This window comes from Mirounga leonina, unplaced genomic scaffold, assembly GCF_011800145.1.
Source record: "Mirounga leonina isolate KUSES-001 unplaced genomic scaffold, KU_Mleo_1.0 Mir_115, whole genome shotgun sequence".
Classification (NCBI taxonomy): Eukaryota; Metazoa; Chordata; class Mammalia; order Carnivora; family Phocidae; genus Mirounga; species Mirounga leonina.
In genome coordinates, this window is record NW_023270268.1 from 6,681,502 (window position 1) to 6,698,721 (window position 17,220).

Consider the following 17,220-nt stretch of genomic DNA (forward strand, 5'->3'; position numbering starts at 1 on the left):
TGCCAAGGCATGGATTTGGATCATGTGGCAAGATTGGGAGGACCACCCAACCTTCCCATCACTGTGCTTCTTGGTTTTTGTTTGCATACGTATTTTGTGTGGGAGCATGATTTTAGAATTGATAATATTGTACTTCAGTGAACACCTTACTTCCCCAGAGAGGCCGTAAAGGAAAGAGAATAGGCTCTAGAATTAATTCCACCTTTCCTACTTAACAGGTTTATGTCATTGGGCAAACTATTTAAACTCTCTGAACCTGTTACCTTTCTATCAAATGGCGATACCTTTCTATATTTTACAGTATTGGGGTGTAGTAAATGAGGTGACATATGTCAGGCATCTGTCATTTTGCTGACATGTAGATGCACAAGAAATTTAGCCATTAATAATAATCCCTTGTTATTTGATGCTTTTCAGTGTAGCCAGAATCACCTTTTTGTTTCAATCCCATTAGTGACACACTGGAGAAACTGGATGGCTTTGTTAAAGGCCCTGTTCATATGATGGTTGGAATCCTTGCTAACACCAACCACCTTTCAAGATGGTGGTCAAGCATGGTTCTTTCAGTATGGACAGATATGGGAATATTAGGTAATACTGTATCTTTCATTATTGATCACCTATAGCTTAATTTTCTTTATTTGTAATTTACAAAAATGTATAATACAAAGTTTTTAATGTTTTGCTAACAAGTCCTCTGATGAATAGGAATACATTGTCTTGCTTTATTTCTTCATCCATACCTGTATGCCACCCCATCCTTTCTGCTACTCCTAAGCAGAATGAATGTGTATTTTTTAAAGAATCCCTGTTTTCTCTCTCAGGGAGTATGTATCCTGATCTTAGAAGGGGCAGGACATGTAGCTGGGTGGGATATCTTTTAAATGTACCTCTCTGTCCCTCCTGGTCTTAGGTTTCCTGGGACAGTGCCCAATTTTTCCAGCCCTGGCACTCAGCACATTCCTGGAGGATAATTTTCAAACATGTTCCAGCCATTAACTCTATTTTTAATTACTTATATTTCCATGAGTCAACATAATCTTATATTTAAACCTTTTAAGATAATAAGAATTGACATCCTTTTTTAGGTAAATGAAGCCTTGCTTTTTTAGTTATAAAGTGAGTAAACATTTAAACTGAAGAGATACATTAAACACTTTTTAGAAAACAAAAGTTAGAACTAAGCACAACTGTAAAATATTCTTAAAATATGGAGAAACTGCCAAGATCTAGAGCTCAGTTAAAATTCCATTTGTCAAATACTTATTGATCACCAATACTTTGGTGAATCATACTGTTAGTTCCTTGCTCTTATGGGCTTCATAGGTAATAAGGAAGAGTTACAGTTAAATAATTATAAGTACGTAGAGAACCAGGAAGAAGTACCAAGTGCCATGGGAACAGGTACCAGGAGAATGTAACCTTACGGAGGGAGAATGGATACAGTGGGGTTAACAAAGACATCCCTCAGGAGGTGATGTTCAGCTGAGACCTGGAGAATAGGTCATAATTAGCCAGGTGAAGTGGGAGGTGGGGGTGGTATCAAGGGAAAGATGGGGGAAGTGATCCAGATAGAGGGAACACTGTAGAGAAGGTTCTGGAGGCAGGATGGAGAAATATGGTGTGAACTGATTGGGACCTACACTTGGAGCCGAAAGAGTAAGAGGAGAAGACCATTGATAAGGAGGGGCTTCCTTTGAGTAATTAAATAATATAAATATTATACCAGAGTTAACAGACGTATGTTTAGGCGACCTTCTTTCACATCAACTTTTTTAGCCAAAATATTTAAAACAAAAGCATATTTTTCATTTAGCAACATTGCACTGATGTAGAATTTAATAAACTAATTAAATCGTAAACTGAATTGCAACTCTCACTCTTATACCTATCAAGCAGTGGGCATAGTGGTTAAAGTAAGTTTAGATTCAGTGTGTCACAATCATAGTCATTTCTTACTGCTTCCTTGTTGCGATATTCCTCTGTGAATTAAACTGTGATATTGAATATTGGAATTTATTAGCATAGGAAGTTAATCTTCAGAAATTAGAAGCAATTCTGATCGAATTAGTTATTTCTGCAATTTATTAGCACCAAACTGCAGTTTAAGAGTTTTATTTTTTTTTTAATTTTATTTTTTTTAAAGATGTTATTTATTTGACAGAGCACAAGCAGAGGGAGAGAGAGGGAGAAGCAGGCTCCCTGCTGAGCAAGGAGCCTGATGTGGGACTCAATCCCAGGACCCTGGCATCATGACCTGGGCCAAAGGCAGCCGCTTAACCGACTGAGCCACCCAGGCATCCCTGCAGTTTAAGAGTTTTAGAAATCAAAGTAATTAAAGTTTCTGAAAGGAGAAGAGAGAGGATTACCTATAGGACTTAGAGGCATGAATTGTGGCATTAAAGAAACCTAATTTAAATTCACTCTCTTAGTGAATTATTTGTTGTTTAGGGATGCTCTCAACTTTGTCATCATCCAAGACATAAAAAGTATGGGAACTTCTTTAATCTAAGCAGGACCCAGGTAAAATACCTGGTATTAATAATAGTGACCAATTTTGGTTGTTCAAGCAACAGTGGAGGGGCATGTCTGTTTGAAATGGAATACTCAGCCCAAGCAAATTTTGTGGCCTTTGAAACCTAGCATGGCTCAGGAAAACACAAATAAAACCCAGTGGCTAAATACTGATTAAATCTTCTTGGCAGAAATTCTAGTAACCAAAATGAGCTAATTTTGGATTCCAAAGAGTGTTTTTTCATAAACGTCAACTGAAGAAATGAACATGTTGACTGAGTAACTTGAGCTGTAATTATGAGACTAACAAGTGTCTAAACCAGCAGCTGTTCTGCCACTTTTTCAATATTATTTTAATATTTAGTAATGATTTTCTTGGGCAGTTAAAGTTTTGCATTGCTTTTTAAATGTTCTGTGCCATGGGCTAGGAAAGCAGACATGAGATGGATTTTTTGAAATAGGTGTCTATATTTTAAATTTTTGCTTTGTTACTGAATTTGTACCCATTCCTTCTTGTTTTCTGTTCTCCTGCTTTTACTCTGAGAAATGCTTAGATTTCAGTGGACAGTGTTCATCAGGTAGCCAAGTTTGTTAAAATACATCTTCTTGGGCTCACCTTAGATCTCTTGAATGACAGTCTGCAAGATCTGGAAATCTGCATTTTTAACCAGTTCGCCAGCTAATCCCTTCATGTGTTAAAGTTCGAGAACGGATTATCCCCCCAGAATATTTCTTTCAGATTGTGCCCAGGGACATAAGATTGTGTGTGCTATTATAGCCTTCTCTCATTATTCCTACTTTTCCTTAGGTGTTAATTGAATCATCCAGCGGTAATCTACAGTCTTCTTTTACTTAACATACTTTACCTTCACATTTCTTCGTTGATAGGAAGAGTTCTATGTAATTTTGATATTTGAGGAAGGAGGATTGTAAGCACCATCATCATGTTAGATGCTACAAGATGCTGAAGAAATCAAATGGGAAAAAATGGGTACCTTCCAGGACCAAGATTTGTCAGTTAAAGATCAAGGTCTTAGTGACATAATTATCCCTCCACCTATAAGGGAAGACTGAAATGGAAAAGAAACTGTATATAAGAAGAGGGGACTTCTTGGGGCTCTTGGGTGGCTCAGTCAGTTAAGTGTCTGCCTTTGGCTCAGGTCATGATCCCAGAGTCCTGGGATTGAGCCCCACATCAGGCTCCCTCCTCAATGGGCAGCCTGTTTCTCCCTCTCTACCGCTTGTGCTCTCTCATGTGCACGCGCTCCCTGTCTCTCTCTCTCAAATAAATAAAATCTTAAAAAAAAAAAAAAAAAAGGAGAAGAAGGGACTTCTTTTATAGCTTATTCAGAATGTCTGTCCTGGACATAGACTGGAGATGTGCCCTGCTCTAATTTCCCTGTTGATCATTGATGATGTGAAATCATTAAAAATCTTTTACGATTTTAAAAAGGAGTTCGTGGCTCAAACTCTTTAAAAATACAGATCTAATAGCTTTCTATATGCCCTAAGTCTCTATTGCTCCATTTTTTTGATCCCCCAGACTGGAAGTTCCCAGAAAGTCAGCAGTTATACCATGTGTATCTTGACATATTTTGTGGTACCCAGATCTAGGTCTTGCATATATGGCCAAATTGTTGAATAGATAAATTGTGTTAATTTTTAATTCCTAGTAGGAATTTCTCCCTTTGCATTCCTTATTTTAGGTACTCTTTACTACAAACATGTAATTCAGCTGGCATTTATTTATACAAATGTCTTCTTACTAAGCAGTTCTGCGAAGCCTGGATTTCTCAGGAGAACGAAACATACGACCTGTTGGTATAGTACTTTGCTTTGGGGACTAATATGTGATTGATTAAACTAAGCAGAACAAAATGTCTCCTTTAGGCCTCTCCCTATGTGAGTCACAGTTTTGTGAATCCCAGCAATAAAGAGGGGAAAGTGTGTATTAATGTATTTGAAAACGCCACCTGGAATCTGGAGCCTTCCTGGTTCATTGTCTCCAGAGAGTACACTGCTTGTTTCCTGCAGGACATGGGAAGTGGCAGTGGCCTGGCTTCTAGAGAGGGGGGAGGAATTTGGGCATCTTCTTCCTCGATAAATGAACTTTCAACCAGTTTTCCTGATTTCAGCCCTTTTCTTCAATCCCCTCTAACTTCCCCTTAGGTAGACCTTGCTGAATGTGCTCTAGAGGGATATGCTGTTTCCTCACTGGCACACGCCTCCACAGGCATCGAAGTTTCAGATCGCTCTACTCTGCTTAGTTAGTTAACTTGTTCTGTTTTCCTTCCTCCAAAAAATGATTGTTGTCTCTCTTCTTTATCTTCGTTTTCTTTTTCGTCCTAGATTTATGCCTTTTTTAAAATCAAGTTTATCAAATTCGTGGATTTCAAATGGGAGCTGAAGTAAATGTGTGTGTTTTGAAGGATTCCATCTAGATCCTTCTTTCCATCTATTCGGAAGTACATTTTTTTCTTGTTTTTCTTGTAAGTGTGTGAAATAAAAGCACCCACTAGGGCAAGTTTTCAGCATAAGTGTGTGTTTTAATTTTATTCTTGATCGAGGTCTTGTGCCAAGAAATGGAAATCCAATCTTTTCTGTGCCATTTATGTTATATTCTACTTCTTGGCACAATTTCTGGTATCAGAGATTATTTTGTTTTGGTTCTGTGATCTTTATGGGCCATATGCTGCCAGAAATCTTATGAATCTCTAGTAAACTTTTTTTGATTATAATAATTAGTTATGGTAGTCAGCATTCTATGATTTTAATTACTGCGTAGGTGTCTTTTCCCTCTCTCCCTCCAGTTTTTAGTCAGAGCATTATTTCTGATCTGGGGAAGAATAGAAGGGATAATACATCTGGGCTATTATTGAAAGAGAACTGCCATTTTTATCCTTTTCATTTTTTTCTTGCCTTACCTATTTTATTATTATTAACCTGAAGAATAATTTTAACCCTTAAGTTGATTTGCGTATACATGTGATCTTTACTTGTCAAGCGTTTCTTCTGTAATTTGACCTGCATTGCAATTGTATTTCTATATATTTATTCGTATAATGTTGCATAATCTGATCCAGTGTTGGAAACCTAAATTAGTTTGTGGTATCTTACACTAAAGTGTTATTGATGGGTATGATTTACCTAGGTATTCTTCAGATGTGGTTAAAAATCTTACCTTTTCCAGATTCTTACTGTAAAAGTCTAAAGGAAATGCTGGGGTAACACTGCTATTTGGATATTAGGCTGCTTTCTGTTTTAGATTGCAATGAAGAATAAATTATTAATTTTAAAGTTCTGTATTTCCTTGTGTTTGCTGTTTTTTCCTTTCCTACACCATTAAGTTTATGAAAAGGCTTACATGTGGTTTGATTTCAAAATGGCTCTGAATTGTATTGGATGAGTCAAAAATTTATGGCAAATTTTGTCTTGTGTTTTCAGGTTCTGTTCTAGATATTATTAAGCACATTGTGGCAAAGGGGGAGCACAAAAGTGGAGTCCTAGATGAACCTACCATTGCTACAATACTCAAAGAAGTGCTGGAAGGGTTGGAATACCTGCATAAAAACGGACAGATTCACAGGTACGGAAAAGACAACACTGCTTTTTTTGAAAATGCAGTGGTAGTTGTGCTGTCATTTTGTTGAGACCATTCCCCATTCTTCTGCAGAATTGATCATAATCTCTGAGTGTTATCATGGCTTTTTGGATCACTAGTTTCAGCACATTGTGGTTAGGGCTTTAATTACCCAGCTAGCAAGTATTTAAAAAGTAACAAATATTTTAGTCGAATTGGAAAATAAAAAAACAGGGAAAATTCATCATTTCCTGTCAGGAGGCAATCATTGCAATCACTAATGACATTTTGTAATATTTCTTACCAGTTTCTTGTATATGCTTAAAAGATATTTAAAACTATGTATGATTTTGTCTGTTGCTTTTATTGTTTTCTTTATATTTTACCTTGAGTATTTTCTCAAATTATTAAAAGCTCTTTGTAAAATAACTTTTTATTAAGACTTTTTTTTTTTTAATGTAAAAAGCTATGTATCATTCATGGTCCAAGTACTCATGGCTGTCTCTATCTATTCAGTCCCTGGGTAGAGATAACAAGAATCCAAATGGTGTTGGATTTTGTGCTACCCAAATCTGTTTAATCCCTGGGTTTGGTTTTCCTTCCTATCAGGCAATCTTTTCAGTCATTCTTAAGGATAGTCTCACTGTATATAAGAATTTGCTGTTGACAGTGCTTTTCTCTCAGCAATTGAAAGATGCTATATTACTTAATTCTGGCCTCCAGGGCTTCAGATGAGAGGTCTATCATTTGAATTGATGTTCTAGTATGTTATTTTTCCCTGGCTTCTTTCAAGATTTTTTTTTGTCTTTGGTTTTCTGAAGTTTAATTATGATTTCTTGGTGTGGATTTCTTCAGGTTTATTCTGTGTGGGGTTCCCAAACTTAGCGAGTCCATAGGACTTTGCCTTTTACCAAGTCTGGAGAGTTTTCAGCCATTATTATCTTTGGGTAGTTTTTCAATCCATTTTTTTCCTCCTCTTTTTATGGGCCTCTGATAATACAAATGTTAGCTGTTTTGTTATTGTACAGTAAGTCCTTGAAGCTCAGCTCAATTTTTGTCATCCTGTTTTTTTTCTCTGTTCAGATTGAGTAAATTCTCTTGATTTGTTCTCAAGGTCTGATTCTGTCCTTTGCATTCTGCTCTAGAACCCACTGAGTTTTTTATTTCAGTTATTGTAATTTTTAAGATAATTTGGTTCTTTTTTATAGCTTTTCTTTGCTGAGATTTTCTGTTTTTAATTTGCTTTGATAATCCCAAACTGCATGTTGAAGCCTTTTTTTTTCAAATAAGTCAATTTTAATAAGATCCTCTACACAGACATTTGCTACTGAAAACTGAAATAACACAAAAAAATTTTACTACCATTTTTTAAAACCAGAAAATCTAGCATACACACCTGCCCTAATCGTACTCTAACCAACCACCCAAAGTTTTCTGTGTATTCCTTCTGCACAAGTTACTTGGCTTCTAATTTTTGATGTTAGGTCTTATCTTAATGACTTCAGGCCTCTCAAACACACAGGCAACACTCAAAACCTGTTAGTGCTTCCTTAGGTCAAATCAAAAGGTGGAAGTATACTGAAGTCATTCAAATGCAAACTACAGGATTCCTCACACATTACTGGTGTGAAGGTAGAAAAGATACAAATCTAAAGAAAGACCTTATAATATCATAGATTACCAAAATATTATACAGTTTGCCCTAACATAGAGCAGCTTTCCTAAGCTGCTGCAAAATGATCCTAAAACCCTAGCAAGAAGAAACAGTACAAGAAAAAGTTTATGTTTATGTTGGCTCCACGTCATAATTATTCTCCATACTGGTTTCCTCAGAAAGATCTTTATGATACAGGCAATAATGACAGCGACATCAAAATCTTTCCACTCTTGATTCACCCTCCTCAGTTTCCTTCTGCTGTAGATCTTTTTGAAGCTGGGACTCCGGGTTGAGGTAGCGCTGGTATTGAATCATTCGAATCATCCTTGCCATCCTTTCTTTCTGAGCAGTTAACACAATCCTTACTCCAGTCCTCCTCCCGTAACTACTAAGGATGCACTCATTCAGCCCCTGTGGTTTCTTCTCTCTGTTCTGCTGTTAGGGTGGATATTCTGGTAGAGGGGAAGGGAGTTTGATACTAGAGTCGAGAGTCAATTTACCAAGGTTCTTTGTTAATACTTCGGAGATAGTTTGAGAGGCACCTGAGCCTTCCTGGGAATTCTCTTCACTGGGCATCTGAGATGATCCCGGGGCCCATGTTGGGTAAAGCTGCTTTGGCGAATCCTTTGGAGGCCTAGTCACAGACCGAAGCTCCTCCTAGATCTTCGGGGTCCAGTGGGAGGTGATGCTCAAGACTCAGCTTGTAACGAGATAGCCTGGAAAGAACTTTATAGCCCAGAAAGAGTGAGAAAAACTCAAACTACAACAAAGTGTGGAGTGGTAAGAGAAAGAACAGACCTGTTGAAGCCTTTTTATAGTGGCTGCTTTAAAATTCTTTTCAGGGACGCCGGGGTGGCTCAGTCGGTTAAGTAGCTGCCTTTGGCTCAGGTCATGATCCCTGGGTGCTGGGATCGAGTCCCGCACTGGGCTCCTTGCTCAGCGGGAAGCCTGCTTCTCCCTCTGCCTGTGGCTTCCTGTGCCTGTGCTCTCTCTCTCTCTCTCTCTGACAAATAAATAAATAAAATCTTAAAAAAAAAATAAAATTTTTGTCAGATAATTCCAAGATCTGATTCATCTCAGTGTTGATGTCAGTTAATTGTCTTCTCTTATTAAAGTTCTTTCTGGTTCTTGGTATGAGGAGTGATTTTTTAATTGTATCCTGGATATTTTGGATATATGTTAAGAGACTCTTGATCCCATTTAAATATATATATTAGCAGGTATTTACACTGTTTGGGTTTAGTATACAAGTCTTGGTCTACTTTGGTGGGCTGTAGTTCATGTGACAGTTTGAGTTTTAGGGCCCCTACAGTGCTGTTCTGTTTTGTTTTGTTCACCGGGCACTGCTGGAGGTCTCTACTCAATCCCTGCTGATACAGCCATTGAGAGCAAAAGTGCACGTCCCCAGACCTGGTGCTGCTAGGTGGAAGGTGGGAGATAGATGCTGTACCTGTGGGTCTGTGAGCACTTTTGTGGGTCTACTGTGTGGTCCAGGCCTCTTGGTGCCAGTGGGGCTCCCATTCATTCTCTGATGGTATTGCCTGTGGGGATGAAGGCGTTTGTCGGAGCCACCTTTTGCTGCTGGGTAGAGAGTTGGGAGACACTGGGCCTGGGTTGTCCTTTGCCACTGTGTGGAGGGCCGGGAAGTGCTGGGCCTGGGTTGTTCTCTGCAGCTAGGTAGCAGGCTGGGAGTTAATGGCCAGGCTGTTGGTGCTGCTGGTGTGGGCAGTATGGGCCTACCTGCTGCAGTGGATGTGGGGTGGAGAATGGAGTTTCCCATTTGGTTCTTCATTTAAACCTCTGGTTCTGGCATAGTGGGCCAGCCTGTAACTCCAGCTATGGGGTCCTTTGCTAGGTCTGTGCTGCGAGGTTGCCCCTTTCTTGCTCCTTTGGCCACAGAGAACAGGCTTGGAGGGTGTTTTTTTTTCATTTTGTTTTTGTTTTTGTTTGTTTGTCATCTATGCCTCTTGATGCTAGTCCCCAGTCCAGGATATGTTGGATTAAAAGAAAACTCAGAGAAGTCGTATAGTGCTCTTTGAAAGTGGACTTGGAGGGGCGCCTGGGTGGCTCAGTTGGTTAAGCGACTGCCTTCGGCTCGGGTCATGATCCTGGAGTCCCGGGATCGAGTCCCGCATCAGGCTCCCTGCTCAGCGGGGGGTCTGCTTCTCCCTCTGCCCTCTGCCCTCTTCCCTCTCGTGCTCTCTGTCTCTCATTCTCTCTCTCTCAAATAAATAAATAAAATCTTTAAAAAAAAAAAAAAAAGAAAAGAAAGAAAAAAAAGAAAGTGGACTTGGATTAATGTAAATGTTTATAGCAAACTCTAGGGCAGCCACTAAAAAAGGAAAAAAGAATTGACATGCTGAGAGGAGAGGAAAACGGAATCATGTAAAATGCTCAGTTAAAATCAAGGCAGAAAAAAGGTGGAAGATACAACAAAATTGTAATCTTAAAAATCACCTACCTTTAAGGAACTAGAAAAAAAATAACAAACTAAGGCCAAAGTTAGCAGAAGGAAGTAAGTAGAAAGATCAGAATAGAAATACATGAAATACAGATGTTTTGGATGTGACACTAATAGCAGAGGCAAGAAAAGAAAAATTAAACAACTGGGACTACACCAAACTAAAAAGCTTCTTCATGGCAAAGCAGACCATCAACAAAATAAAAAGGCAACCTATGGAATGGGAGAAAATATTTGCAAACCACATTATCCAATAAGGGATTAATATCCAAAAATATACAAGGAACTCCTACACCTAGAGACAAAAAACCATAAATAACCTAACTAAAAATGGGCAAAGGCTCCAAATAGACATTTTCCCAAAAAAACGATACACAAGAAGAAGTACATCACTAATCCTTGGGTAAATGTAGTCAGAACCACACTAAGATACCATCTCACATCTGTTAGGATATCTGTTTTCAAAAAGACAGAGGTAACAGATTTTGGATAAGGATGTGGAGAAAAGGGAACTTTAGTGCACTGATGGTGGCAACGTAAACTAGTGCAGCCACTGTGGGAAACTATGGAAGTTCCTAAGAAAATTAAAAATAGAATTACCATAGGATCCAGCAATTCCACTTCTGGGTATATACCCAAAGGAAGTGTGAAATCACTGTGTCAGAGCCAAGCTATGAAAACGACCTAAGTATCCATCAATGGGTAAATAGATAAAGATGTAGATTATTATTATTCAGCTGTTAAAAAAAAGAAGGAAATCTTGCAGTTTGTGACAACGTGGATGAACCTGTAAGGCATTATGCTAAGTGAATTAAGCCAGACAGAGAAAGACAAATACCGTATGGTATCACTTATAAGTAGAATCTAAAAAAAAAGTTGAATTCATAGAAACAGTAGAAAAGTGGTGTCCGGGGACTGGGGGGTCGGGGAAATAGGGAGACATTGGTAAAAGGGTACAAACTCAGTTATAAGATGAATAAGTTCTGCTAAGAGAGTAGAACTTAAATGTTCTCACCAAAAAGTAAATATGTGAGGTGACAGATGTGTTAATTAACTCGATGGCGAGAATCCTTTCCCAGTGTATACATATATCAGACCATCACATTGTAACATTTTAAATATCTTACAACTTTGTCAGTTAATACCTCAGTTAAAAAAAAAAAAAATCACCTACTTAACCCTAATCCTTCAGCAAATAGATAAGCAAAGACCCAGAAAAGTAACTGATTAAAGATCAGGCAACTGGGACGCCTGGGTGCCTTAGTTGGTTAAGTGTCTGCCTTCGGCTCGGGTTGTGATCCCAGGGTCCTGGGATCGAGTCCCACCCACATCGGGCTCCTTGCTCAGCAGGAGCCTGCTTTTCCCTCTGCCTGCTCTCCCTGCTTTTTTTTTTTTAATTTAATTTTATTATGTTATGTTAATCACCATACATTACGTCATTAGTTTTTGATACAGTGTTCCGTGATTCATTGTTTGCATATAACTCCCAGTGCTCCATTCAATATGTGCCCTCTTTAATACCCAACACCAGGCTAACCCATCCCCCCACCCTCCCCCTGCTTCTCCCTCTGCCTGCTCCCCCTGCTTGTGCTCTCTCTCTTGCGCTCTTGCTCTCTGTGGTCTCTCTTTCTCTCAGATAAATAAATAAAATCTTTTAAAAAAAAAGATCAGACAACTATCAAGTGCTAAAACTGAGGTTTTAAGGAATAATCAGAATATGGAGGGGAAAAAAAGCAAGGTATCTCCCCACCCCCATCACACACACATACATACAAACTTTTAATTAGGTTATTCTGAGAATAGCATTATTTTAAAGAAATTATATCAGTGAAATCAGCCCATTTATAAAAGGTATCTTACTCTAGGAAAAAATAAATAATGCTTTCTAGTTGTCTAAATTTTCCAACCAGCTTACATCTTAACAAAGAAAAATGAACTCCTTACGGTAATGAAGCAGAACAGTTGACTCTAAGGAATAATATATAAACTAGAAATCTTGGAAACATTGAAGGCATATTCTTCAGACAATAGGATTTTTCATCTCAAATTATATCCATTTGTTTCATACCTAGTTAAAATAATGTGTTAACAGATGACTGAAAAAGGGCATGACCAAAGAGTAAACATTTGGGAATATATTTCCTGCACTGTCAAAAGGAAAAGGTGCCCTGAAAAACAGGATTCCCATCCTCTGGATAGTGGTAACCCTATGGATACATACCTTGATACTAGCAATAAACATAATTCAGTTACTGCCTCAGTTCTGATTTCACGTTCAGGCAATCTTCGAGAAAAAAAATGTGCCAGAAACTGCTAATTGGCCCCTAGCGTGTCTCCTCTTCTTTTTGAATTATAAAAACATGACATTTTTACCGGGCATATGACCATCCAGAAGAAAGGCGACATTTCATAGCCTCCCATGAGGATCAGATACAACTGTGTGAATTTTTTTCTAGCCACTATGATGAGAACAAAATGTATATACTACTTCAAAGTTGTTCCCTTAACAGGTTTTGTCAACCCCCAGCCCTACTGACATTTGGGCTGGACAGTGCTTTGTTGCAGGGGCTGTTCTGTGCATTGTAGGATATATTTAGCAACATCCCTGGCTTCTACCCATTGCATGTCAGTAGCTCCTCCCCCGTCAGTGTGACAACCAAAGATGTCTCCAGACATTGCCAAATGTCCCGAGAACCACCGCTAATACAAAGTGGCATAACCTCTATTTCCCCTTTCCTTCCTTCCATTGAAATGTGGATGTGGTGATAAGCCATCTTGGACTACGTAACAAGAACTTAGGGATGTTAGAACAATAAAATAGAAGGAGCCTGAGTCCCTGATTCTGTGGAGTCACCATGCTGGACTGATGTCACTTATGCCTAGACTATTATATGAGAGAAAAAAAACAATCTTCTGCAGCCATGTAGATCATCAGGGATTGACAAACCCACAAGTTAAATCCAGCCTGATGTCTGTTTTTTGTAAAAGCAACAACGAAACAGTCATGCCCATTCATTTACAGATTCTCTGTGGCTGCTTTAAAGCACTATGAAAACAAAGTAATGGTGACAGAGAGTGTCTGGCCCACAAAGCCTAAAATATTTACTCTCTGGCCCTTTAAGAAAATGTTTGTTGACCTCTGGTGTAGATAATAACAAGCATTCACTGAAACGTGAGTGCCATATAGTATTCTAAGTGCATCCTGTATGTTAGCTCATTTAATCTTTACAGTTACTTTATGAGGTAAGTACTCTCTCATCCCCATTTTACAGATGAGGAAACCAACGCAAAGAGAGGTAAGTAATTAGCCAAAAATCACCCACCTAGTGACATAGCTGGGCCCAAATTTAGGCAGTGTGCTTCTAAAACCTGCTAGGAAAGAAAGATTGTGCTAATCCATGAAGCTGGGTACACATTAGTTTAATATCAGTTACATCTTTTAGTTACTAACTCAGTAGAATTTAGATCTGTCACTGGGGTCATTTTCTTTAAATATCCTCTGTGTTGTCTTTTATTTAATATATCCAGTCCCTACTTTAAAAGTCGAAATCTTCACTTCAGAACACAGATAAAAGTATGTTCTTTATCCTAAAACTTTATACAGACTGTATATAGTTAAAGGAAATTAACCCAGAATACACATTAAGGTCACTGTCTTTTTTAGAAAGCAATGAAGAGATTCGTATCAAGTTCAGGCAAAAATTCAGTCTCTGCTCAGTTTTGTATGACCGTAACATCTACTTTGAATATACATCAGCCCTCGTTTAGCTAAATGAGTAAAAAAGCCAGAAAAAATGCTGGAAGAAATAAGGGCCCAAAACTTCCAAATCATGAACCATGATGAGGACGAATACAAAGGGATCTGTGAGTAGACACACTGTAGTTACACTGTTGAAACCTAAACAGAGTATCTTGAAAGCAGTAAAATTTGGAAAACAACTCATCATGTAGGGGGAGTGGGAAAGACTAATTGTTTGTGTCTCCTTAGAATTCATATGTTGAAACCTAATCAGCATTGTGCCGGTATTTGGAGAGGTGGGGGCCTTTGGAATGTGATTAAGTCATAAGGGTGGTCCGCCCTTATGAATGGGCCTGTCCTTATAAAAGAGACCCCAGAGAACTTCCTTGCTTCTTCTGCCATGCGAAGACATAGGGAAAAGATGGTCACCTTTGTCAGAAGGTGGAAGAGTGTCAGTAATGTATCCTCCACACTGAGAAGGCACCTTGAGACCGAAAAACAACACACACCGCTCCATACTGTTTACACGGTTTTATTTGGGGTAACTTACTGATAGGGGGATTGTATGGACTGACAATCCAGGCAGCTATGCAACTATTCTCTGGCCCCATTCTCCATCTAGTCCAGATCTTAAACCACAGTTTTTATAGTGTGAGGGGCATAGGGGTGGTATCGAACGGTAGCTATCTAAAGGGGCACCTTCTGTGTGCGTTACTTTAGGGAAGATCAGAACGAGCCTTCCCACATCCGGTCAGGGCGTGCATTAACCTCCACACGGTCTGGAACACGTGGCTCCGAGGGAGGTCATTGTGCAGGCATGGACAAAAATGGGGGGCTAAAGATGGAGTCTGTGTTGTCAGCACCCCTACACCTGTGAACCAGGAAGTGGATCCCCACCAGACCCCAAATCTGCCATTGCCTTGATCTTGGACTTCCCAGCCCCCAGAACTGTGACAAATAAATGTTGGTTGTTTAAGCCACCCAGTCTGTGGTATTTTTGTTAGAGCAGCCTGAACAGAACAAGGTAAGACAGTAGCGATATGATTGATTATTCCTGTCAGAACAGTGGAAGCCAGAGGTTATGAGAAGGAGCCCTACAGTCCAACAACCCCTTTAGGATTCTTATCTTCCTGGTGAATTATTCCTATTTTTTAAATTATATAATGGTCCTTTTCATTCCTAGAAATGCTTTTATATTAAAGACAATTACATCTTACTTTAATATGGCTACACTAGCTTACTTTTGCTAAGCATATCTTTCACTGTGGCTCATTTTTTTCTAGGGTCCTGATTTTATGAAGGGGTCTCAATTCTACTCTCAACCTTAAACTAGTCCAGTGCCATGTTTTCTGTTTAGGGGTGGGTTTTAAAACCTGAAGTGCCTAGCCATTTGTCTTCTCTCTCCCAAGGCTTACTGCTCTGGGTCTTAAGTGTCCCTTTCATTTCTGAAACTTGAGGATTTCCTTGTCTTTATTTCATGTTCAGCTATGTGACAATTTCCCTTCCTAATTTATCCAGCATTTCTTTGTAGCAGGGGAATGATGGGTTTTGCAGCAAAGTCCTGGGCAGTAGTGATGAAAGACTGTTTGCCATGTTGCTGGAATGGATTCTCTATCTCACACTTTAAATCAAACTCTCATCCTTGGCTGCATATTGGAATCACCTGGGAAACTTCAGTAAATACTGATTCCTGGATCCATTGCAAGAAATTCAGTTAGTTGGTCTGAGATGGGGCATTTGCATTGGGGCTTTTAAAAGCTCCCCAAGTGATTCTAATGCAGCCAAGACTGAGAACCCCTGCTTACACTTCAGCAGCAACAACTCTTAGCTGTGAGTTACGCTGAGACTTCAGCAGGTGGTGGTCTTACTGGGAAGCAACTGGACCTATTTAGTAGCTTTCTCCACTCCTCATCTTTATTTCCAGCCCAATTGTGTGTTAGCCTGGTGGATCGGGTCAGATAATTTTCCTCCATCTTCACTGTGTTCCCCACTGACCCTCTAGGCTTTGGAGGTTTTAACTGGGGCGAACAGGTCTCTGAATTAGACTTCTCCTTTTCTCTCTGTATCTACCTACTCCAATATTTTTCCCGTTAAAGAGGTCAGCTCTAACAAACGTTGGCTCGTTAGTTTAAGATGCCTAAGTGTAGTGTATTTTCCAACTTTCATTTTGATTCATTGCTGGTCTTGACCTTTTTCAAGTTTTCCACAAACTCTGCCTATTGATGAGTCAAAAATGTCATGGACAGTAACTTGTGCTGTGTGCTAATGAAAAAGTCAAGCATGTCTATGATATTCCTTTTAATTTTACAAGGAATTTGTAACTTTGGTGCAATAGGGACACGTGAGAAATGGCATTAAGCTGTGAAAAAACTCACTGTTCCTATTTAAGAGTGGATGTTGGATTTAACTATTGGGACTGCTGGGTTGCTTGATATTCTTTGTGGCAGAGTAAAAAAGGGTTCTTAAGGACTCTTTTGATTTCCAGATATTTAGTTACAAATCTTTTCCTTGAAAGGTCAGTTGTCCTGTTGGGTAGGAGGATAGACTGGTGTGTTTGATTGTCCAGTGAGCCATTTAGCTTAATGATACTCCTCTGCTTTTATTCCTGGAAGCTGTTCTACAGATTGCACTTTGGTTTCTTTCTTTTCTTTTAAGATTTATTTATTTGAGAGAGAGAACAAGAGCATGCAAGTGTGAGTGGGGGGAGGATCAGAGGGAGAGAATCTCAAGCAGACTCCCTGCTGAGCATGGAGCCCAATGTGGGGCTTGATCTCATGACCTGAGGCAAAATCAAGAGTTGGACGCTTAACCAACTGATCCACCCAGGAGCCCCCGCACCTTGGTTTCAAATGGGAAACAGGAATTGGTTATCTGAGGATTTGATCAGGAAAAGTAGTCACCCAAAGTGCAAGCTCTACTGAAAATGGATTACTCTCTCTTGTCTTACAAAAGACAAAACTTAGGGCGCCTGGGTGGCTCAGTCGTTAAGCGTCTGCCTTCGGCTCGGGTCATGATCCCGGGGTCCTGGGATCTAGTCCCACATTGGGCTCCCTGCTCGGCAGGAAGCCTGCTTCTCCCTCTCCCACTCCCCCTGCTTGTGTTCCTGCTCTCACTATCTCTCTCTCTGTCAAATAAATAAATAAAATCTTTGGGAAAAAAAAAAAACAAAAAACAAAAGACAAAACTTATGAAACATTTGAATAGGTAATACATATATGTGGCTTAAAAACTGAAAAAGCACAAAATGGTATATGATGATAAATCCTGTC

At 39.2% G+C, this 17,220-nt stretch overlaps 1 protein-coding gene across 4 annotated transcripts in view; it reads left to right on the forward strand.

Annotated features, from left to right (window-relative positions):
• The window catches only part of OXSR1 (oxidative stress responsive kinase 1), a 93,743-nt gene that overhangs the window by 27,767 nt on the left and 48,756 nt on the right, over positions 1–17,220 (forward strand). For 3 of the 4 annotated variants that reach the window (XM_034992147.1, XM_034992155.1, XM_034992163.1), the window contains one exon: positions 5,959–6,100. In XM_034992147.1, coding sequence (XP_034848038.1) covers positions 5,959–6,100 — 142 coding nt within the window. Of the gene's footprint in view, positions 1–454; positions 592–5,958; positions 6,101–17,220 lie in introns of all 4 variants that reach the window. The other variant, XM_034992172.1, reaches the window with a different exon arrangement.